Genomic DNA, 24,905 nt, shown 5'->3' on the forward strand with positions numbered 1-24,905 from the left:
CCAGAGGGTGAGTGCTGCCTCCAGTCCTGCGACGGTCAGCGCAGAGGAGGTGCACCTCCTAGAGGAAATGGCCATCCAGGCTGAGTGGAGGCACACTGAGCTCATGGCTGCAGTGGCACGCATGCCTGACTCCATAGAGTCACTGGCAAGGAGTGTGCAGGAATTCGGGTCAGCACAGGCCAGGAGTCTGCAACAATTCAGTGCAGCACAGGCCAGGAGTGTGCAGGACATCAATGCAGCACAGGCCAGGAGTCTGCAGGACATCGCGGCAGCACAGGCCACGAGTCTGCAGGGCTTCACGGCAGCACAGTCGGCTTCTAGCAAGTGCTCAGTCGTGCCGTCCATTCACTGGCTGGTGTATTGCGGACACAGACCAGGGCCACACGGGCACTAACTGCTGCCACCCTCGCTGGATCAGCGAGGCCTCGCCAGGGCACTCGCCGTGCAGCAGCAGCCCAGCAATCTGTCCTTCAGCTGGTTGCTGCGCATGCTGCACTGCTGGCCCGTGCGAGTGCCAATGTGTCAGGTGACCAGCGAGCACCTGCGATCTGCCAGGTTGCCACCATCCCTGCAGCCGACACTGCCACTCCACCATTGCAGCTGCCACGAGCTGCTGGACAGACTGCTGCCGCCCAGCCACAGTTGGAGCAGTCAGCAGCCGGCCCCTCCAAGGCCAGAGCTGGTGCAGGCAGACCCCCAAGGGCATCTGCCGTCTCGCCATCTGCCCCTCAGCAGCCTTCCCCCAGCCTTGCTGCAGCCACTGGGCTCCCATTGAGGAGGAGCAGCAGGGCGGGCAGGGGCCAGGCAAGGATGCGCAAGGCATCGCCCTCGCAGGGCAAAAAATAGAGGTATGCACAAATGCCTGGTGCTTGTTGGAAGGCCGACACTTGTGCAGTTGTTTGGGTGTAAGGCCGAGACTGGTGTCTATCTGTTTTTGTGTAAGGCCGAGACTGGTGTCTATCTTTATTTGTGTAAGGCCGAGACTGATGTCTATCTTTATTTGTGTAAGGCCGAGACTGGTGTATATCTTTATTTGTGTAAGGCCGAGACTGGTGTCTTTCTTTATTTGTGTAAGGCTGAGACTGGTGTCTTTCTTTCTTTTTGTAAGGCCGAGACTGGTATTTTTGTGTTTTTGGAGGGGGCTTCTCCACATGAGCATGTAATGTGGGAAGGGCAGAGGTTTTCAATAAATTTTTGTTGTTAAATTGCAGTGTGAATGGTTTTTTGGTTAAGTCCTGGTTGCCCTGCTCGGCTGAGGGCTTGTGGAGTGGCTACATTCATCTGCTGACATTGGCACAAGCCGGCCCCTGAGAGGGGGCCTAGAACCGACGTTCAATAAGCCAGCGACGGGCGGCCCTTGCACTTTGTGCCTCCCTCCTGTGCTGGTCCTCCTCCTCCTCCTCCTGCTCCTCCTCCTCAGGTGGTCCTCCAATGTGTGGTGGCAGTGGCTGAGTCCTGCGGATAGCCAGGTTGTGCAGCATGCAGCAAACGATGATGAAATGGGAGACTCGCTCCGGCGAATACTGCAGTGCTCCCCTGGAATGATCGAGACAGCGGAACTATTGCTTCAGGACGCCGATTGTTTGTTCGATGATGTTCCTGGTCGATTGATGGCTCTCGTTATATCGCTCTTCAGCAGGGGTGCTGGGCGCACGGAGCGGGGTCATCAGCCAGGTACACAAAGGATAGCCTTTGTCCCTGATAAGCCATCCTCGTGGGTGAGGCTGGGCCTGGAACATGTCTGCCACAGAAGTCTGTCGGAGGAAGAAGGCATCGTGGCTGCTGCCTGGAAAGCGGGCATTGACAGCTAGGATGAGCTGCCTGTGGTCACACACCAGCTGTACGTTCAGCGAATGGTAGCCCTTCCGGTTGCGGTAATCCTCGGCATTCTCCAGAGGTACCCGCAAAGCCACATGCGTACAGTCAATGGTGCCCTGCACCATGGGGAAGCCCGCGAATGCTGCAAAGCCCATTGCATGCTGTTGCTGCTTGGCAAGGGCCATGGAGAAGGAGCTGAACTGACGTCTCCTTTTGAAAAGGGCATTGGTCACCTGGCGGATGCAGCAATGCACGGCGAATTGGGAGATGTTGGCAATGTCGCCAGTAGCGGCTTGGAAGGGGCCGGTGGCATAAAAGTTGAGAGCCACCGTCGCCTTCACTGCCACCGACAGAGACGTCCTGCACCTCAACTGTGGCTGCAGATCACCGGCAAGCAGCTGGCAGTTCTCTGTGACCACCTCCCTTCTGAATCGCAGCCTCTGAACACACTGCTCCTCAGACATCTGGAGATAGGAGAACTGCTGGCGGTATACCCTGGGTGGGTAAGACCTCCTTTGCCGACGCCTGTTGCCCACTCTACCGTCTAGCCAGGGCTGCCAGTCTCTCATGGCGTCTCTGAGCCCTTTGGATGTAATTGAGAAAGCCAGCGTTTACACCCATTGCAGCCCCCATAATATGCTGGCAAACAATGAGATGTCAATGAAGGCAAAAACTTTTTGAAAGCTGTGGCCTGAAGCCAGAAGTACCTGTCCGAGTGTTGGGCCAAAGCAGAAAGCTATCTACCTTGGTCTCTCCCCAAAGATCCGTTTCGCAAGAAGGTGTGCTGCAAAATGGCAGTGTTTTATACTGCAGGATGAGTGCCCTTTAATTTGCGCCCCCGCGCCCCGCATCGGCTGAGCACCGTTCCACTTCACATTCGTTAGGGGCGCCAGGTGCACAAAGGGGCGGCGCGACTGAAGTTCTGGTTGGGTGCGCACAAAGGGCGTTGCACGAGGAAATGACGTCATGATCTGCGCACGCAGCTGAGCGCACGCAAAGACTTTGCGCCGCCGCTAAATCTCTAGTGAAGTTGGGGCGAGGCGCAGTTCACGCTTCTCCCGGGCGCAAGCCGCCTCGCACCCGGAATCTACTCCTCCTAAGGTGCTAACGGCTGGCGCAACCAACTGAATTTCTAGGCCAATATGTCATAGAGTCATAGCGTCATAATGGCACAGAAGGAGGCCATTGGCCCACCGACTCCATGCCGGCTCTCTGTAGAGCAATCCAGTCAGACTCATTCCCCCTGGGGGTTGTTTTATGAAGAAAGGTTGCGCAGGTTGTGCCAATACTCATTGGAGTTTAGAAGAATTAAATGTAAACTTATTGTAACATATACGATTCTGAGGCTGCTTTACTAGGTAGATGTAGAGAGGATATTTCCCCGTGGGTGGAATCCAGATCTCGGTCATAGTTTCAGAATAAGGGGTCGCCGATTTAAAACGGAGATGAGGTGGAATTTCTTCTCTCTTAGCAGGTCGTGAATCTTTTACATTCTCTATCTCAGACAGCTGTGGAGGCTGTGTCATTGAATATATTCAATATGGAGATAGACTGATTTTTGAAATATGGAGGAGTCAAGGGTAATGAGGAGCAGGCAGAAAAGTGGAGTTGAGGCCAAATCAGATCAGCAATGATCTTATTGAATGCAAACGTGTTTCAAATTCTAACCCATTTTGCACTTTCTCCAGTGCTTCTGCATACTTGTACTAAGCAGATCATGACTGTGCACTGCACTCTAAGTGTGGTCTCTCCACTGTTCTATATAAGTTTAACATACCTCCTCTGTCATTGCAACCCATTCCTCTAGAAAGAAACTCCGTTGCTTTGACTGCACGTTTTATGGCTTCCTAAACCTCCTTAGCTACTTTTAATAATTTGTGAATTTGTCCCCCTAAATCCGTTTTCTTCTCTCCCCCATTTGGACTCTAATTTTCCAAGGCTCATGTGGCCTCCTTATTCAACCTAACAAAATTCACCACCTCACATATATATTTATTGAAAACCATTTATCATTTACTCTCCTTGATTCCATTCTGTTAATATCTTCTTGAATTTTGTCACAGATTTCCTCAGTGTTAACTTTACACCATAATTTGGTGTAATCCGTAAATTTTGATGTTATACTTCTGATTCCCAAGTCCAAACCTCCACTATAAATTGTAACCAAACGTGACCCCTGTGGAACAACACTTCCCACCTTCCGCCAATCTGAGCAACTACCTTTAATCTTTACCCTCAGTTTTCTATTTAGCAGCCAGTTTGCTATCCATGCAGCTACTTGTCCACTGAGTCTACATGCTCGGATCTTAGCCACGAATCTACTATGGCGGTGGAAGCTCTTTGAACGTCTATGTATACTACATTCACTAACTTACCCTTACCTACTCTCTCTGCTAGTTTGTCAAATAATGCTATAATGTTGGTCAAAGTTGTCCTTCCCTTTTGAAATCCATGCCGACAAGTCTTTATTATTGACGTAATAAAGACTCACTATGCACTTTAATCGACTTGTAACAAAACATGGAGGTCTAGTTAGTAGCCATTAGCTTCCTGTTTCCAGACTGTCTCTGACCAAGCTGGGCTCACACCCTAGTATTTATACTCCTCGGGCGACGCCCTCAGCTGGCCGTTCAGTAGTACTTCCTGAGTTACTTCTTGTAGAAGTTGCGATTTATGACAATTATGTTTTCGGATTTTAGAGTTTTTTCTATTTTGTGTTTGAGCAAAGATTTCAATACCTTTCCTCTCACCGATTTTAAGCAAACTGGATGACAGAATTTGTTTTACATATAATAAATAAATAAAAAAATATATCTATATATAGTGCCTCTGCTATCTCTTCCTTAGCTTTGAGTATGAGTGGTAACTGTCTTTGCAGACCCCGGGTTTTATCGTCTAGTTAATTAATGTCTAGTTCATTATAAATCTCGCTCCTGTCTATCTTAGAAGCCGTGGTATCCTTTTTGAATTCTTTGGCTAACTTCACGTGCACCATGTTTGTGACGCTGGTAAAAACTGCAGTAAAATAACTGTTCAATATTTCTCATTTCACTACCTTTATTTTAGAGGTTATCTTGTGCATTCCTCGGTAGCCATATCCCTATTTTCCTATTCCTGTGTTTACCAAATACTTAACTATTTATTTCTATATTGGTTGCTAATTTAATTTCGTATTTTGTTTTGACTTCCTAATTGTTTATATGCATTTAGGAACAGAAGAACATAAGAAATAAGATCAGGTGTAGGCCACATTGCCCCTATTGCCTGCCCCGCCAATCAAAAAAATCATGGCTGATCTTCGACCTCAACTCTACTTTCATGCCCGACCTCCATATCCCTTGACTCCCTAGAGTCCAAAAATCTATCTATCACAGCCTTGAATATACTCAAAGTCTCAGCATTCACAGCCCACTGCGGCAGAGATTTCCAAAGGTTCACAACCCTCTGAGTGAAGAAATTCCTCCTTATCTCAAGATTCTATTGTAAGGGGAATAGATAGGCGTTTCTGCGGCCGCAAATGAGACTCCAGGATGGTATGTTGCCTCCCTGGTGCAAGGGTCAAGGATGCCTTGGAGCAGCTGCTGGGCATTCTGGGTGGGGGGGGGGTGAGCAGCCAGTTGTCATGGTGCATAAAGTTACCAACGATATAGGTTAAAACCTGGTATGAGGTCCTAAAAGTTTAATACAGGCAGTTAGGAGATAAATTTAAAAATAGGACCTCAAAGGTAGTAATCTCAAGATTGCTACCAGTGCCACGTGCTAGTCAAAGTAGAAATAGAAGGATATTTCAGATGAATACGTGGCTAAAGGACTGGTGAAAGGGGGAGAGATTCAAATTCCTGGGACTTTGGAATGGATTCTGCGGAGGTGGGACCAGGGCAAACTGGACGGTTTGCACATGGGCAGGACCGGGACCGATGTCCTTGGGGGAGTATTTGCTAGTGCTGTTGGGGAGGGTTTAAAGTAAAAGGGCAGGGGGTTGGGAACCAGTGCAGGGAGACAGAGGAAAGGGAAACATGGAATGCACCAAAGGCGAAAGACAGGAAGGAGAAAAGCAAAAGTGGCAGTCAGAGAAATCAAGGGTTTATATTAAACATGGCCACAGTAAATGATAATTTTAAAAGGACTAAGAGCGCTAAAAAACAAGCCTGAAGGCTTTGTGTCTTAATGCGAGGAGCGTTCGTAACCAGGTGGATGAATTTGCTGCACAAATAGACGTAAACGGATATGATATGAATGGGATTACAGAAACATGGTTCCAGGCTGACCAAGGCAGGGAAAACATCATCAATATTCAATATTCAGAAATGACAGGCAAAAAGGAAAAGGATGTGGGGCAGCATTGCTAGTTAAAGAGGAGATTAACACAATTGTTAGGAAGGATATTAGCTCTGGTGATGTGGAATCTGTATAGGTAGAGCTGAGAAATACCAAGATACAGAAAAAGTTAGTGGGAGTTATATACAGACCCGCAAACAGTAATGCTAAGTTTGGGGATGGCATTAAATGTCCAGATGAGATTTGAAAACAAGAATGAGAATATTAAAATTTAGCCAATGAAGGTCACGAGCTCAGGGGGTGCTGGGTGAACGGGACTTGGTGCGAGTTGGGATAAGGGCAGCATAGATTTGGATGACTCAAGTTTATGAAGGTTGGAAGATGGTAGGCCGGAGAGAAGAGAGTTGGGGTAATCAATCCTAGAGGCCACAGCGGCAGAGTTGATGGGGTCACCAGCAGTTGAGATGAGGCAGGGGCTGAGTCGGTGATGTTACAGAGGTGGAAGCTGGCAGCCATTGTGATGGAGCAGATATTTGGTCAGAAGCTCATATGGGGTTCAATAAAACACCAAGTTAGGGCAAGGCTGGTCCAGCCTCAGAAAGTTGCAAGGGAGGGATGGAGCCGGTGGCGAGGGAATGAAGGTTATAGCGGGGACCGAATACAATGGCTTCGGTCTTCCCAATATTTAGTTGGAGGAAATTATAGTTCATGACAAATAGTGTGAAAATTATGGACAAGGGACGTGTTGGGTGAGCTGGTGCTGAGATGGAGCTGGGTGTCTTCGGCATGCCTTTGATTCAGACGTTGTGTTATCGGATGATGTCGCTGATGGGCAGCATGAAGATGATAAATAGGAGGAGTCCAGAGGTAACGGTGCGGGAGTGGGAAGATAATCTGCTGCAGGCTCCGATTATATCGATAACATTAGAACCAAGTAAGTGCAGTCCACTGCAGCTGGCAGACGCTGCAGAAGCATTGGAGGAGGATTGTCTGGGCAAAGGATGCAGACAGGTCGTGAAGGAAGAGGAGGGATAGCTTACCACAGTCACAGTCACATAGGATGCCACTTGTGACTTTGTTAAGGGCCGTTTATGTACTGGGGCAGCGGGTGACACCAGATTTGAAGGGTTCAAACATGGAATTCTGTGAAAGATGGGCACCGACTTGGGAGGAGACAGCACAATCAAGGACGGGGTAAGGAATGGGAGGTTGGAGATTGGGCGGTAGTTGGCAAGGACAGAAGCTTCAAGGTTGTTTTTTGAGCAGGTGCTGATGACGGCGGATTTGAAGGGGAGGGGACAGTATGTGGGGAGAGAGAACTGTTAACAATACCAGCTAACATGGGGGCCAGGAAGTGAAGTTGGGTGGTCAGCAGTTTGGTTGGAATAGGATCGAGCAAGCAGTAGGTGGGTCTCATAGACAAGTTGAGCTCGTAGCGGGCATGAGGGGAGTTATGAGAGAAATTGGATAACGATGCGAGTTCAGATTAGATGGCAGATGGCAGCCACCAGTGCGTGAATGATTTCCTATTAATCAGTGCAATAATAACTTGAAAGTTCACTCAAAACAACTTTAATAATGAGGGTTTTACTGCGACTCTGAGTGGAAACAAATCTCACTAATCTTTGTATCTCTTGCAGTTAACTTGGTGGCGATTGTGATCCTGTCCCGAGGAAAGTGCGGTCTCTCCAAATGTATCACTCGCTACCTGATGGCCATGGCAACGGCCGATCTCCTGGTTGTTTGTACGCATGTAGTATTACGGTGCATTGTTGAAATTTATTTCCCAGTTTCATTCTTGACCATTACCCCCGTGTGCTGTCTCAATATAGTCCTGGCTTGTGCAGCCACAGCGGCCTCGGTCTGGTTCACAGTGGTTTTCACCTTCGATCGATTTGTGGCCATTTGTTGTCCGAAGCTGAAAACAAAATATTGCACCGAGAAAACGGCGGCTGTTGTTATCGGGGTGGTGAGTGCGCTGGGCTGTTTAATAAACATTCCCTGGTACTTTGTATTTGACCCTGAATATATAATGGAGAACGTACCCTGGGGTTGTGTCTGGAAACCGGCCTTTCTTACTTCACCCGCGTGGGCAGCGTTTGACGTCTTTAATCTTACTTTAATTCCTTGCGTCCCATTCGTTCTGATTTTGTTGCTCAATGTTCTCACCGCTAGACACATTTTAGTGTCCAGTCGAGTCCGTAGGGGACTCCGGGGCCTCGGCAATGCAGAGAATCACAAGGATCCAGAGATGGATAACCGAAGGAAATCCATCGTTTTGCTCTTCAGTATATCGGGCAGTTTTATTTTGTTCTGGACGACCATGGTTGTTTATTTTCTGTTTGTCCGTATTACCGTCATTGAGTATGATGATGTTAAGGACATTGAATCGGTGGGATTCATGCTTCAGGTTCTCAATTGCTGCACAAACACATGTATTTATGTGCTGACCCAGGATAAATTCAGAGAGGAGCTGAAAGATGGGGTAAAATATCCACTGAATTCAATTGCAAAAGTATTTAAATAAGTGAAATAGTTGAAGTGTTTCCCACACAATATTTATCGGCGATAGCAATGCAGCTCAAAACGTGTTTAATGGATCAATCGATATTGGTACAACATTTTAAGCAAAGTTGCAAATCGATGCTTGCTGTAATATATTCTCCTTAATAAACTGTGTTATGTATTGTCACAGATGTGATTCTTATGTTAAAACTTTTCCTGCTATTAACTGTTAAAATTAAAATAAACGAAGACTGAACATGCCCAGGTAATTCAGCTTCTCTTCTGATGGGAACAATTGTTCTAATGATACACGATGCTGGATCATTCTTCCAGCAGACACTAAATCCATCCAATCAATCATCGTGTGCAACATTAATAATCACCTGGGCATGTTCAGCCCATATCAGGCCAGCCAAAGAAACTGGAGACAAGCATGACCCGTAAGAGTGTCGTGTAAAAAGCAAGATTGTCAATTGCAGCCACTTTCCTCTCAACGCAACAAACAATATCTGAAATGTACTGCCTTACGGCCTTCCACAATATCTGAGACACTTCCTTCACCAGCAACTCTTACTTTACCTAATATCTTTAACCAGTAAGACGCAGTTGAAGGCTCTTGTGACAGATATTCTGTTACCAATACACGTTTTCACCCAATGAATGAATGCGCTATGAATCCAGAGATGTATCACGTATTATTTTTGATCATTTTCACTCGAGCAAATTTCTTCTATCATGAGAACTAGCCTAAAAGCAAAGACAAGGTAGAATTAACCTCACTCCCCATGGGTTGTGCTCTAAAAACCCACCTGCAAACTAAGATGCTTGTGCTCGCTCGATGAGGCAAGAGGCCTTTGTTGAAAATACAAACAATAAGAGCTATGAAGGAGACGTTCATGAACAGCTAAGACCAGGTATCTCAGAATCATTGCTTATATTGTACATGTAATACTGGTTCAAATTACACTTAATAATACTTATAACTCAACGTTGCTCTTTTAATTGAGGGACTCAAACGCCTCACAATTCCGATTTTGGTTTACAGGCTTAATCAGATCTAATCCAATCATATGCATTTGATCAAAACTACCACTTTTTTAAATCTTTTTCTCTTAACATTACTTAGGATGTGATAACAGGGCACTTAGAAAATCATAATATGATTAGGCAGGCTCAACATGGTTTTTTGAAAGGGAAAATGTGTTTAGCAAATTTATTGTAGTATATTGAGGATGCAACGAGCAGGGTAGATGAAGGGGAAGCAGTGGATGTACTATATTTGGATTTCCGAAAGTCATTCGATAAGGAGCCACTTTAAAGATTGTTATGGAAGATTAAGACTTATTAGGGCGGGGTAAATTACTGGCATGGTTAGAGGATTGATTAACGGGCAGAAAACAGAGAGCAGGTTTAACCGTGTCATTTTCTGGGCGAGGGGAGAGAGTCTGGCCGAGGGGAGAGAGTCTGGCCGAGGGGAGAGAGTCTGGGTGTGGAGAGTCTGGGCGTGGAGAGAGTCTGGGCAAGGGGCAGGCTATAATTATTGGGGTGGCGCAAGGATTATTGGTTGGGTCACAATTATTTACAATCTAAATTAATGATTTACATGAAGGGGCCGAGTGTAATGTACTCAATTTTGACGACGATACAAAGCTAGGTGGGAAAGTAAGTTGTGTGGAAGATACAAGGATCCTGCAAAGTGATATAGACAGGTTACGTGATTGGGCAGTATAATGTGAGGAAATGTGAGGTTATTCACTTTGGTAGGAAGAATAGAAAAAGAGAATACATTTTAACTGGTGCCAAAATATTGAATGTTGAAGTTCAGAGAGATATAGGTTTTATCGAACAGGAACCTTAGAAGGTCAGCATGCAGGTACAGCAAACAATTAGGAAGGCAAATGGCTTGTTGGTCTTTATTGCAATGGGATGGAGTGCAAGAGTCAGGAAGCCTCACTCCCATTGTACAGGGCTTTGGGGAGACCACACTTGGAGTACTGAGCACAGTTATGGTCTCCTTAATTGAGAAAGGTTATACCTGCCTTAGAGGCGGTACAACAACAGTTTACGAGATTGATCCATGCGATGGGAGGATTGTACTATGAGGAGAGTTTGAGTAGACCGGGCCTATACTCTATGTGGCAAGAGTGGAGGCAGTGATGCTACTGAGGCAGAAGTCAGTGAACTTTGTTATAGAGTGACTGATGGTTATAACGCAGCACCTAGGATCAGAGAGGTGCTGAGGTTCATTGGCAGCTCACGGCCAATGTGGGGATTGGTATTGGTGGTTAGGGAACAAAGTTTGTAAAGTTTGCAAAATTTGACTAAACATGATGGCTTTTGCCTTGCCAATGTTTGTTCAGAGAAAGTTATGGCTCATTCAAAGCAGGATTATGGAAAAGTAGTCGGATAACACAGGAAAGGGGGGGTCGAGAGAGGGGATGTTAAAACTGGTGGCGTGCGGGTGGGTCAGGGGGTGAGTGTGGGACGTGCGTGTGGGTCAGGGTGAGTGCGGGACGTGCGGGTGGGTCAGGGTGAGAGTGCGGGATGTGCGGGTGGGTCAGGGGGTGAGTGCGGGATGTGCGTGTGGGTCAGGGTGAGTGCGGGACGTGCGGGTGGGTCAGGGTGAGAGTGCGGGATGTGCGGGTGGGTCAGGGGGTGAGTGCGGGATGTGCGTGTGGGTCAGGGTGAGTGCGGGACGTGCGGGTGGGTCAGGGTGAGAGTGCGGGATGTGCGGGTGGGTCAGGGGGTGAGTGCGGGATGTGCGTGTGGGTCAGGGTGAGTGCGGGACGTGCGGGTGGGTCAGGGGGAGAGTGCGGGACGTGCGGGTGGGTCAGGGTGAGTGCGGGACGTCCAGGCGGGTCAGGGGGTGAGTGCGGGATGTGCAGGTGGGTCAGGGCCAGTGCGGGACGTGCGGGTGGGTCAGGGTGCGTGCGGGACATGTGGGTTGGTCAAGGTGCGAGTGCGGGACAGGAGTGAGTGCGGGACGTGCGGGTGGGTCAATGGGCAAGTGCAGGACGTGCGGGTGGGTCAATGTGAGTGCTGGACGTGCGGGTGGGTCAGGGGGTGAGTGCGGGACATGCGGGTGTGTCATGGGGTCAGTGCGGGACGTGCGGGTGAGTCGGGGTGAGTGCGGGACGTGCGGGTGGTTCAGGGGGTGAGTGCGGGTCGTGCATGTGGGTCAGGGGGTCAATGTGGAACGTGCGGGCGGGTCAGGGTGAGTGCGGGAGGGTCAGGGGGTGAGTGCGGGATGTGCGGGTGGGTCAGGGTGTCAGTGCGGGACGTGCGGGAGGTTAAGGGGGTGAGTGCGGGACGTGCAGGTGGGTCAGGGTGAGTGCAGGTGGGTCAGGGGGTGAGGGCGGGACATGCAGGTGGGTCAGGGGGTGAGTGCAGGACGTGCGGGTGGGTCAGGGAGTCAGTGCAGGTGGTTCAGGGGGTGAGTGCGGGACGTGCAGGTGGGTCAGGGGTTGAGTGCGGGACGTGCGGGTGGGTCAGGGGGTCAGTGTGGGACGTGCGGGTGGGTCAGGGTGAGTGCGGGTGGGTCAGGGGGTGAGTGCGGGATGTGCGGGTGTGTCAGGGTGTCAGTGCGGGACGTGCGGGTGGGTCAGGGTGAGAGCGGGAGGGTCAGGGGGTGAGTGCGGGATGTGCGGGTGTGTCAGGGTGTCAGTGCGGGACGTGCGGGTGGGTCAGGGTGAGTGCGGGTGGGTCAGGGGGTGAGTGCGGGATGTGCGGGTGGGTCAGGGGGTCAGTGTGGAACGTGCGGGCGGGTCAGGGTGAGAGCGGGAGGGTCAGGGGGTGAGTGCGGGATGTGCGGGTGTGTCAGAGTGTCAGTGCGGGACGTGCGGGAGGTTAAGGGGGTGAGTGCGGGACGTGCGGGTGGGTCAGGGTGAGTGCAGGTGGGTCAGGGGGTGAGGGCGGGACATGCAGGTGGGTCAGGGGGTGAGTGCAGGACGTGCGGGTGGGTCAGGGAGTCAGTGCAGGTGGTTCAGGGGGTGAGTGCGGGACGTGCAGGTGGGTCAGGGGTTGAGTGCGGGACGTGCGGGTGGGTCAGGGGGTCAGTGTGGGACGTGCGGGTGGGTCAGGGTGAGTGCGGGTGGGTCAGGGGGTGAGTGCGGGACATGCAGGTGGGTCAGGGGGTGAGTGCGGGACGTGCGGGTGGGTCAGGGTGAGTGCAGGTGGGTCAGGGTGTGAGTGCGGGACGTGCGGGTGCGGCAGCGTGAGTGCGGGTGGGTCAGGGGGTGTTTGCGGGACGTGCGGTTGGGTCAGGGTGACTGCGGGTGGGTCAGGGTGAGTGCGGGATGTGCGGCTGGGTCAGGGAGTGCGGGCGGTACGTGCGGGTGAGTCAGGGTGAGTGTGGGACGTGCGGGTGGGTCAGGGTGAGTGCAGGACGGTCAGGGTGAGTGCGGGACGTGCGGGTGGGTCAGGGTGAGAGCGGGACGTGTGGGTGGGTCAGGGTGAGTGCGGGACATGCGGGTGGGTCAGGGGGAGAGTGCGGGATGTGCGGGTGGGTCTGGGTGAGTGCGGGTGGGTCAGGGTGAGTGCAGGACGTGCAGGCGGGTCAGGGGGTGAGTGCAGGACGTGCGGTTGGTTCAGGGCGAGTGAGGGAGGGTCAGGGTGTGAGTGCAGGACGTGCGGGTGGGTCAGGGGTGGGGGGGCGGAGTGCGGGACGTGCGGGTGGGTCAGGGGGCGAGTGCGGGATGTGCGGGTGGGTCAGGGGTGGGGGGGCGGAGTGCGGGACTTGCGGGTGGGTCAGGGGGCGAGTGCGGGACGTGCGGGTGGGTCAGTGTGAGTGCGGGACATGCGGGTGGGTCAGGGGGTCAGTGCGGGACGTGCGGATGAGTCAGGGGGTGAGTGCGGGATGTGCGAGTGGGTCAGCGGTTGAGTGCGGGAGGTGCGGGTATGTCGGGGTGAGTGCGGGACGTGCGGGTGGCGCAGGTTGAGTGCGGGATGTGCGGGGTGGGTCAGGGGGTGAGTGCGGGACGTGCGGGTGGGTCAGGGGGTGAGTGCGGGAGGGTCAGGGGGTGAGTGCGGGAGGTGCGGGTGTGTCGGGGTGAGTGCGGGACGTGCGGGTGGCTCAGGGTGAGTGCGGGATGTGCGGGGTGGGTCAGGGGGTGAGTGCGGGACGTGCGGGTGGGTCAGGGGGTGAGTGCGGGAGGGTCAGCGGTGAGTGCGGGATGTGCGGGTGGGTCAGGGTGAGTGCGGGACATGCGGGTGGGTCAGGGGGTGAGTGCGGGATGGGTGGGTGGGTCAGGGTCAGTGCGGGTGGTTCAGGGGGTGAGTGCGGGACGTGCGGTTGGGTCAGGGGGTGCGTGCGGGAGGTTCAGGGGGTGAGTGCGGAATGGTCAGGGAGTGCGTGCAGGACGTGCGGGTGGGTCAGTGTGTATGCAGGTGAGTTCAGCCCCTCCTAATAAACAGGCACGTATCCTTCTGCTGGGCTCTGCCCCACACCAGAATTACTACTTAGATCAAATCCCTTCACTAGAAAACACACACAAGATTCACTTTGACTGTGCTAAGAGGCAGAAACTGATCTTACTTCACATTCCATTGCAAGGCCTCATGCTGGGTAATTGTGCTCGGTGGTCAGACTTTCCCATCTCATGATGAAGGGTCCCAGACCTGAAACGTTAACTCTGTTTCTCTCTCCATGGATGCGGCCTGGCCTGCTGAGTATTTCCAACATTTTCTGTTGTTATTTCAGATTTCCAGCATCTGCAGTATTTTGCGATGATATCATTCTCACCATTTCCTGACTGAAAGTGTAGCCTTTTTGTCCTGTCTGCAGGACTAGTATTTATCCGAGTCAATGGGACTCTCTCTGACCTTTCTCCCCAGTCCATCTCCAGGACCAGTGTGTATCTGAGTCAATGGGACTCTCTCTGACCTTTCTCCCCAGTCTATCTCCAGGACCAGTGTGTATCTGAGTCAATGGGACTCTCTCTGACCTTTCTCCCCGGTCCATCTCCAGGACCAGTGTGTATCTGAGTCAATGGGACTCTCTGACCTTTCTCCCCAGTCCATCTCCAGGACCAGTGTGTATCTGAGTCAATGGGAATCTCTCTGACCTTTCTCCCCAGTCCATCTCCAGGACCAGTGTGTATCTGAGTCAATGGGACTCTCTCTGACCTTTCTCCCCAGTCTATCTCCAGGACCAGTGTGTATCTGAGTCAATGGGACTCTCTCTGACCTTTCTCCCCAGTCCATCTCCAGGACCAGTGTGTATCTGAGTCAATGGGACTCTCTCGGACCTTTCTCCCCAGTCTATCTCCAGGACCAGTGTGTATCTGAGTCAATGGGACTCTCTCTGACCTTTCTCCCCAGTCCATCTCCAGGACTAGTGTGTATCTGAGTCAATGGGACTCTCTCTGACCTTTCTCCCCAGTCCATCTCCAGGACCAGTGTGTATCTGAGTCAATGGGACTCTCTCGGACCTTTCTCCCCAGTCTATCTCCAGGACCAGTGTGTATCTGAGTCAATGGGAATCTCTCTGACATTTCTCCCCAGTCTATCTCCAGGACCGGTGTGTATCTGAGTCAATGGGACTCTCTCTGACCTTTCTCCCCAGTCCATCTCCAGGACCAGTGTGTATCTGAGTCAATGGGAATCTCTCTGACCTTTCTCCCCAGTCTATCTCCAGGACCAGTGTGTATCTGAGTCAATGGGACTCTCTCTGACCTTTCTCCCCAGTCCATCTCCAGGACTAGTGTGTATCTGAGTCAATGGGACTCTCTATGACCTTTCTCCCCAGTCTATCTCCAGGATCAGTGTGTATCTGAGTCAATGGGACTCTCTCTGACCTTTCTCCCCAGTCTATCTCCAGGAACAGTGTGTATCTGAGTCAATGGGACTCTCTCTGACCTTTCTCCCCAGTCTATCTCCAGGACCAGTGTGTATCTGAGTCAATGGGACTCTCTGACCTTTCTCCCCAGTCTATCTCCAGGAACAGTGTGTATCTGAGTCAATGGGACTCTCTGACCTTTCTCCCCAGTCTATCTCCAGGAACAGTGTGTATCTGAGCCAATGGGACTCTCTCTGACCTTGTTACCCAGGCCATCTCCAGGACCAGTGTGTATCTGAGTCAATGGGACTCTCTCTGACCTTTCTCCCCAGTCCATCTCCAGGACCAGTATGTATCTGAGTCAATGGGACTCTCTGACCTTTCTCCCGAGTCTATCTCCATGACCAGTGCGTATCCGAGTCAATGGGACTCTCTCTGACCTTTCTCCCCAGTCTATCTCCAGGACCAGTGTGTATCTGAGTCAATGGGACTCTCTCTGACCTTTCTCCCTAGTCCATCTCCAGGACCAGTGTGTATCTGAGTCAATGGGACTCTCTGACCTTTCTCCCCAGTCTATCTCCAGGACCAGTGTGTATCTGAGTCAATGGGACTCTCTCTGACCTTTCTCCCCAGTCTATCTCCAGGACCAGTGTGTATCTGAGTCAATGGGACTATCTCTGACCTTTCTCCCCAGTCCATCTCCAGGACCAGTGTGTATCTGAGTCAATGGTACTCTCTCTGAACTTTCTCCCCAGTCTATCTCCAGGACCAGTGTGTATCTGAGTCAATGGGACTCTCTGACCTTTCTCCCCAGTCCATCTCCAGGACCAGTGTGTATCTGAGTCAATGGGACTCTCTCTGACCTTTCTCCCCAGTCTATCTCCAGGACCAGGGTGTATCTGTGTCAATGGGACTCTCTGACCTCTCTCCCCAGTCCATCTCCAGGACCAGTGTGTATCTGAGTCAATGGCACTCTCTCTGACCTTTCTCACCAGTCCATCTCCAGGACCAGGGTGTATCTGTGTCAATGGGACTCTCTGACCTCTCTCCCCAGTCCATCTCCAGGACCAGTGTGTATCTGAGTCAATGGCACTCTCTCTGACCTTTCTCACCAGTCCATCTCCAGGACCAGTATGTATCTAAGTCAATGGGACTCTCTCTGACCTTTCTCCCCAGTCTATCTCCAGGACCAATGTGTATCTGAGTCAATGGGACTCTCTCTGACCTTTCTCCCCAGTCCATCTCCAGGTCCAGTGTGTATCTGAGTCAATGGGACTATCTCTGACCTTTCTCCCCAGTCCATCTCCAGGTCCAGTGTGTATCTAAGTCAATGGGACTCTCTGACCTTTCTCCCCAGTCCATCTCCAGGTCCAGTGTGTATCTGAGTCAATGGGACTCTCTGACCTTTCTCCCCAGTCTATCTCCAGGACCAGTGTGTATCTGAATCAATGGGACTCTCTGACCTTTCTCTCCAGTCCATCTCCAGGACCAGTGTGTATCTGAGTCAATGGGACTCTCTGACCTTTCTCCCCAGTCCATCTCCAGGACCAGTGTGTATCTGAGTCAATGGGTCTCCCTCTGACCTTTCTCACCAGTCCATCTCCAGGACCAGTGCGTATCTAAGTCAATGGGACTCTCTCTGACCTTTCTCCCCAGTCCATCTCCAGGTCCAGTGTGTATCTAAGTCAATGGGACTATCTCTGACCTTTCTCCCCAGTCTATCTCCAGGACCAGGGTGTATCTGTGTCAATGGGACTCTCTGACCTCTCTCCCCAGTCCATCTCCAGGACCAGTGCGTATCTGAGTCACTGGGACTCTCTCTGACCTTTCTCCCCAGTCAATCTCCAGGACCAGTGTGTATCTGAGTCAATGGGACTCTCTGACCTTTCTCCCCAGTCAATCTCCAGGACCAGTGTGTATCTGAGTCAATGGGACTCTCTGACCTTTCTCCCCGGTCCATCTCCAGGATTAATGTGTATCTGAGTCAATGGGACTCTCTCTGACCTTTCTCCCCGGTCCATCTCCAGGCGGCGGAGATAAAAGGAGCAGGAGAGGCCAGGAGAGGCCTCAGAGCAGCGGCGGCAGGTAGCGGGAGCAGCGGACCTGCGGGACACTCGCCGGCGGCGGCGGAGATAAAAGGAGCAGGAGAGGCCTCAGAGCAGCGGCGGCAGGTAGCGGGAGCAGCGGACCTGCGGGACACTCGCCGGCGGCGGCGGAGATAAAAGGAGCAGGAGAGGCCAGGAGAGGCGAGACAAAACTCCAGTCGGCGAGTTCGGAAGTTGCAGAGAGGTAAAAAGTAATCGGTGTGTGACGTCACCAGGGAGCAGGTAAGTGATTGGTTGGTGAGTATTTCTCTTTTTTAAACTTTAACTCTGTAGTTTTAAGTTACTAGGGTCTTTTCTGGTGTTGCAGGGACTGTTGGTAGATTATACAAGCGCCTTAGAGATATTTTTAATTGGGGATAGTAAATTAATTTAAATTAAGTAAGGAGAAGGTCATGCCAGGTGAGCCCAGCCCCGTGATATGCTCCTCTTGCTCTATGTGGGAATTCAGGGACCCTGGTGCCCCTGATGACCACGTGTGCCAGAGATGCATCCATCTGCAGCTACTAGCAGACCGCATTGAGGCGCTGGAGCTGCGGGTGGATGTGTTGTTGAGCATTCACGATTCTGAGAGGGTCGTGGATAGCACGTTTAGTGAGTTGGTCACACCGCAGGGAAGGGCTACACAGGAAGACAGGAAATGGGTGACCACCAGGCGGAGCAATAGAAGCAGGCAGGTAGTGCAGGAGACCCCTGTGACCATTCCCCTCTCAAACAAGTATACCGCTTTGGATACTGTTGAGGGGGATGACTCACCAGGGGAAGGCAGCAGCAGCCAACTTCCTGGCACTGGGGGTGCTCCTGCTGCCCAGGAAGGGGGGGAAAAGAGTGGGAGAGCAATAGTGGTAGGGGCTTCTATAGTAAGGGGAACAGATAGGCGTTTCTGTGGCCGTAGACGTGAATCCAGGATGGTTTGTTGCCTCCCTGGTGCCAGGGTCAAGGATATCACTGAGCGGCTGCAGGGCATTCTGGAGGGGGTGGGTGAACAGTCAGAGGTCGTGGTCCACATTGGTACCAACGACATAGGTAAAAAGAGGGATGAGGTCCTGCAGCAAGAATTTAGGGAGCTAGGTGAAGGATTAAAGAGCAGGACCTCAAAGGTTGTAATCTCTGGATTACTCCCGGTGCCACGTGCTAGTGGGTATAGGAATAGGAAGATAGAACAGATGAATGCGTGGCTAAAGGGATGGTGCAGGAGGGAGGGCTTTAGTTTCCTGGATCACTGGGTCTGCTTCTGGGAAAGGTGGGACTTGTACAAGTCGGACGGTTTACACCTGAACCAGAGGGGAACCAACATCCTTGCGGGGAGGTTTGCTAGCACTGCTGCGGGGGGTTTAAACTAACTTGGCAGGGGGATGGGGTACAGAGTGGAGCTATAGTAGGGGGTGATTTACAGACAAATACACAGGAAAAAACAAGTCAGCTGGGAAGGCAGAGCAAATATTTGAAGGCAAAAGGGAATATGGCAGGGCTGGAGGGCATTTATTTTAATGCAAGGAGTCTTGTAAAAAAGGTGGATGAACTGAAGTTGTTGTTGAATACATGGGAGTACGATATTTGTGCTATCACGGAGACATGGTTGAGGGAGGGTCAGGACTGGCAGCTGAATATTCCGGGGTATAGAATCTTCAGGCGAGACAGAGGGGGGTGTATAAGAGGAGGGGGTGTTGCAATATTAATTAAGGAGTCAATTACTGCTGTAAGGAGGAATGATATATTAGCGGGTTCCTCTAATGAGGCCATATGGGTAGAACTTAAAAACAAAAAGGGGGCAAGCACTTTGCTGGGAGTGTACTATAGGCCCCCAAACAGTCAGGGGGAGATAGAGGAACAGATATGTAGGCAAATCGCAGAGAAGTGCGAAAATAATAGGGTAATAATAGTGGGGGATTTCAACTTCCCCAATATAAATTGGGATAGTCAGAGTGTGAAAGGCTTAGAGGGTGCAGAATTCTTAAAGTGCATCCAGGAGAGCTTTTTGAGCCAGCATGTAGAAAGTCCTACAAGAGAGGGGGCGGTACTGGACCTAATTCTGGGGAATGTAGCCGGGCAAGTGGTGGAAGTGTCAGTAGGAGAGCATTTTGGCGACAGTGACCATAATTCGGTGAGATTTAAGGTGGTCATGGAAAAAGACAAAGACGGCCCGGAAATTAGGGTTCTAAATTGGGGGAAGGCCGATTTTAATATGATAAGGCAGGATCTGGCCAAAGTGGACTGGGAGCAGCTACTTATAGGAAAATCCGCATCAAAACAGTGGGAGATTTTCAGAAGGGAAATAGAGAGAGTACAACGCCAACATGTTCCTGTAAAGGTCAAGGGTGGGACTAACAAGCAAAGGGAACCTTGGATGACAAGGGATATACAAAAATGCATCAGAAATAAAAGGGGGGCTTTTGGCAGTTACAAAAGACTAAAGACGGAAGAAGCCCTAGAGGAGTATAAAAAGTGCAGGGGCATACTTAAAAAAGAAATTAGGAGGGCAAGGAGGGGCCATGAAATAACACTGGCGAGCAAAATAAAGGAAAATCCTAAGATGATTTATAAGTATATTAAGGGCAAGAGGATAACCAGGGAAAGGGTAGGGCCCATTAGGGACCAAAGTGGCAATCTGTGTGTAGAGCCAGATGATGTAGGCGGGGTATTAAATGAATTTTTTGCATCTGTGTTCACTATGGAGAAAGACGATGCAGACATAGAAATCGGGCAAGGGGACTGTGACATACTTGAACATATTAGCATCGAGAGGGAGGAGGTGCTAGCGGTTTTAGCAGGCCAAAAAGTGGATAAAACCCCAGGCCCAGACGAGATGTATCCCAGGCTGCTGTGGGAGGCAAAGGAGGAGATTGCAGGGGCTCTGACACAAATTTTCAGAACCTCTCTGGCCACAGGGGATGTACCAGAGGACTGGAGAACAGCTAACGTAGTACCATTATTCAAGAAGGGTAGCAGGGATAAACCAGGGAATTACAGGCCAGTGAGTCTAACATCTGTGGTAGGGAAATTATTGGAAAAAATTCTGAGGGACAAAATTAGTCTCCACTTGGAGAGGCAAGGATTAATCGGGGATAGTCAGCATGGCTTTGTCAAGGGTAAATCATGTCTGACAAATCTGATTGAATTTTTCGATGGGGTGACTAGGGGGGTGGATGAGGGAAATGCTGTGGATGTGGTTTACATGGACTTCAGTAAAGCTTTTGACAAGGTCCCGCATAGGAGACTGGTCAAGAAGGTAAGAGCCCATGGGATCCAGGGTGCCTTGGCGCGTTGGATCCTAAACTGGCTGAGTGGCAGGAGGCAGAGGGTGATGGTCGAAGGTTGCTTTTGTGACTGGAAGCCTGTGTCCAGTGGGGTACCTCAGGGATCGGTGCTGGGTCCCTTGTTGTTTGTGATCTACATAAATGATTTGGATGAGAATGTAAAAGGTATGATCAGTAAGTTCGCAGATGACACGAAAATTGGTGGGGTGGTAAATTGTGAGGAGGAAAGCCTCAGGCTACAGGACGATATAAAGGTGTTGGTCAGATGGGCGGAAAAGTGGCAAATGGAATTTAACCCTGAAAAGTGCGAGGTGATGCATTTTGGATGGACAAATAAGGCAAGGGAATACACAATGAGTGGTAGGACGCTAGGAAGTACAGAGGGTCAGAGGGACCTTGGTGTACATGTACATAGATCCCTGAAGGCAGCGGAACTGGTAGATAAGGTGGTTAAAAAGGCATATGGGATACTTGCCTTCATTAGCCGAGGCATAGAATATAAGAGCAGGGAGGTTATGATGGAGCTGTACAAAACGCTGGTGAGGCCACAGCTGGAGTACTGTGTGCAGTTCTGGTCGCCTCACTATAGGAAGGATGTGATTGCTTTGGAGAGGGTGCAGAGAAGATTCACCAGGATGTTACCTGGGATGGAGCGCCTCAGCTATGAAGAGAGGCTGGACAGGCTGGGGTTGTTTTCCTTGGAGCAAAGAAGGCTGAGGGGGGACCTGATTGAGGTGTACAAAATGATGAAGGGCATAGATAGGGTAGATAAAGAGGAACTTTTCCCCTCAGTAGGGGGGTCAATAACAAGGGGGCATAGATTCAGGGTAAGGGGCAGGAGATTTAGAGGGGATTTGAGGAGGAACTTTTTCACCCAGAGGGTGGTTGGAATGTGGAACGCACTGCCTGAAAGGGTGGTAGAGGCAGGAACCCTCACAACATTCAAGAAGCATTTGGATGAGCACTTGAAATGCCATTGCATACAAGGCTATGGACCAAATGCTGGAAAATGGGATTAGACTGGACAGGGATGGAAGGGCGGCGCAGACACGATGGGCCGAAGGGCCTCTTTCTGTGCTGTAAAACTCTATGACTCTATGACTCTATGACCAGTGTGTATCAGAGTCATTGGGGCAGAAATTCGGGTCGGGGGCTTGCTGCGCGTGCAAGCCCCCGATCTGCACTTACCCGACGCGCCGGCCGTTGAGCTTCAGGGACGCCTGGAATTCCTGTTTTAAAATGTTGACTCCCGGGCAGCGTCCGACGTCACGCCGCCCAGGAGTGCAGCCAGCGCGAAGCCTGGAGCGCGCAGCGCAAGTGAGACACGCCCCTTGAGGTCTCAGTTTAAAAGGACACGCCCCCAATGCTTTTCACCAGCTGCAAAGCATTTTTAAATGTAGAGCAGCATTTTAAATAGGTTTTTTGTATTTTTAAGAAGCTTTTCGTAACTTTTATAAACTTTTAAAAACGTTTAAATTATTTTGAAGAATCTGAAGTAGTTTTAAACAGAATTAAAGCGATTTCAAGACTTTTAAAAGCCCTGAAATCATTTTTTTCATTCCATTTATTTCATTAGCAACATCGTCGTCGTACGTGTCTTCACACTGTTCCCTTTGGGGAATGGTATGAAGTGGTGGAAGGATTTCTGGCCGTGATTAACGCTCCACCCGTGACCGTAACCATCATTGTACCAGCCATTAGGGTGGTTAGTCCTATGGCGGGAGTGTTTTACGGGCTCCCACAACCTATACGAGGTGGGGGGCCACCCACACCCACGGATGCAAATATCCCACTGGATGTCTACCCAGAATTTAGAGCCGGAGCTCCGACTCCACTTGCCGGGACTGTCTGGAGCAGGGTTCGAAACCCTACACCGTGTGGCCCAGTGGCGGGGATGCTACCGCTACGCCAAAGGCCCACTCAGATTAGCAACGTGAAATGGCTGGAATGAGCACAATTCACGGCATTAAAAGAACTCACAATTGAACTGATGATGACCTCAGCAATCTCCTCAATGAGGTGGAGGTGCAGCGCCTGCTCATCATTGGTAATGAGAAGTCCAAGGCGCCGCAAAAAGGACAGATGATAGCTTGGTCTTTCAAGTGGCAGCATAGGGCTCCAGTCACGGGGAGGGAAAAGGTGCAGGAAACGTAAGGGTGTCATCTTTTGCGCGGAGTGGGCCTTTTGCGTAGCGGTAAGCATCCCCGCCGCTGGGCCAGAAGGAGTGGGGTTTCAAACCCCGCTCCAGCCAGTCCCGGCAAGTGGAGTCGGAGCTCCAACTATAAATTCTGGGTGGACATCCAGCGGGATACTTGCGTCCGCGGGTGTGGGTGGCCCCTCCCCTCGGATGGGTTGTGGGAGCCCGTAAAACCCTCGCGCCATAGGACTAGCCACCCTAATGGCTGGTATGAAGCTGGTTATGGTCACGGAAGGAGCGTTAACGTGGCCAGAAATCCTTCCACCACTTCATACAGTTCCTGAAAGGGAACAGTGTGAGGATACGTATGACGATGACCTCTTGCGCAATGCACCTCCTTGGACCCTCAGTCGCAGATGCGAGGGGGCAAATCGTGCAATTTTTAAATTTTTCATTTTATTGACATGTAAAATGTTGGCCCATTAATTCCCTTCCAAACGCGCGAGTACGGTCGGGGTACTCGCGCGTCTGGCCAGAGGAAATGCCGGTTTTCAGCATGCACAGCACATGCGGGGAAAACCGGCATTTCTTGTCCTCCGAACGAAGGGGTTCAGAGGCAGAACGCGTGCGACTGCACAGGCAGCGCGTCCGCAGTAAAATTCGCCGGTTTCATTCATGCTTTCAGTGAGGTTAAGTCCTTACAACTTACACATGAAAAAAGCATGAGTACAGTTGCTCCAGAGGCTGCGGAGGACGATATTTTTTATCATGGATCTTCTGAAAGGGAATATTTTTGTTTGGGAAAGGGAGGAAAGTTATTTTAAGAAATGCTGAGGTAAGTTTTAATGTTTATTTTATGTTTTTTAAAACGGGTTTTCAGTACTGTAGGTAGAAGGATCAATTGTGGCTATGTGAATTGAATTTGCTGTGTTTATTAATGTGAAAATGACTCCAACATTTTTAAGAAAGAAACTTTTCATCAGTAATATATTCTTTTAAGTAATTATGTATGTATGTCTGTATATATTCCTTTGCGTGTATGTATATATTCCTTTACTTATGTGTATGAATGTATGTATTTAATTATGACTTTCAGAGAAAGTAACTTATTGGAAAATCATAATTAAATACATACATTCATACACATAAGTAAAGGAATATATACATACATGTAAAGGAATATATACAGACATACATACAGAATTACTTAAAAGAATATATTTTAGAACAGTCATTTTCACATTAAACACAGCAAATTCAATTCACACAGCCACAATTGCTCCTTCTACCTACAGTAATGAAAAGCCGTTTGAAAAAAAATTAAACTTTAAAACTTACCTCATCATTTCTTAAAATAACTTTACTCCCTTTCACAAACAGAAATATTGCCTTTCAGAAGCTCCACGATAAAATATATCTTCCTCCGCAACCTCTGGAACAACTTTGCACATGCTTTTTTCATGTGTAAGTTGCAAGGACTTACCCTCACTGAATCCATGAATGAAATCGACGAAGTTCACTGCGCACGCGCTGCCTGTGCAGTTGCACGCATTCTGCCTCTGAACCCCTTCGTTCAGAGGACAGGAAATGCCGGTTTTCTCCGCATGCGCTGTGCATGCTGAAAACCGGCATTTCCTGCGGCCAGACGCGTGAGTACCCCGACAGTACTCACGCGTTTGGAATGGAATTACTGGGCCATTGGGATTCTCTCTTACCTTTTTCCCCGTCGATCTCTGGAAGCTCTTTGAATCCGAAGAGTTCGCTCCGGTTGGTGCTCTCAAAACCCTGCGTTGGTTCACCTGTTGTCATTCTTCAGTCTATAATCCCTGTTTACTCTCAGCTGTGGACCTTCCTCAATCACCGGGAAATCTAATTAAGGCAGGCCTCAAAATAACAATATGAATAGTGTAAACTAATGTAATGTAGACAATTCTTCTGCTTAATAAAAATAAATGTTTGGGTCCGAGTGCTTCTGTCTGATTTTGTACCTTTACTCAGATCCCCGCCACGCCCGCCTGGGCTTCCAGCTAATC

At 50.2% G+C, this 24,905-nt stretch overlaps 1 protein-coding gene across 1 annotated transcript in view; it reads right to left on the reverse strand.

The window, feature by feature from the left end:
• The window catches only part of LOC147085106 (uncharacterized), a 167,655-nt gene extending 142,974 nt beyond the window's left edge, over nucleotides 1-24,681 (reverse strand). The window contains exon 1 of the mRNA XM_085979437.1: nucleotides 24,588-24,681. Within this exon, the coding sequence (XP_085835563.1) occupies nucleotides 24,588-24,681 (94 nt within the window). The remainder of the gene's footprint in view (nucleotides 1-24,587) is intronic.
• Nucleotides 24,682-24,905: the final 224 nt, after the last annotated feature.

The sequence above is a fragment of the Somniosus microcephalus genome, unplaced genomic scaffold (genome assembly GCF_052327205.1).
Source record: "Somniosus microcephalus isolate GS21.2 unplaced genomic scaffold, FLI_Smic_1.0 unresolved_chr9, whole genome shotgun sequence".
Taxonomy (NCBI): domain Eukaryota; kingdom Metazoa; phylum Chordata; class Chondrichthyes; order Squaliformes; family Somniosidae; genus Somniosus; species Somniosus microcephalus.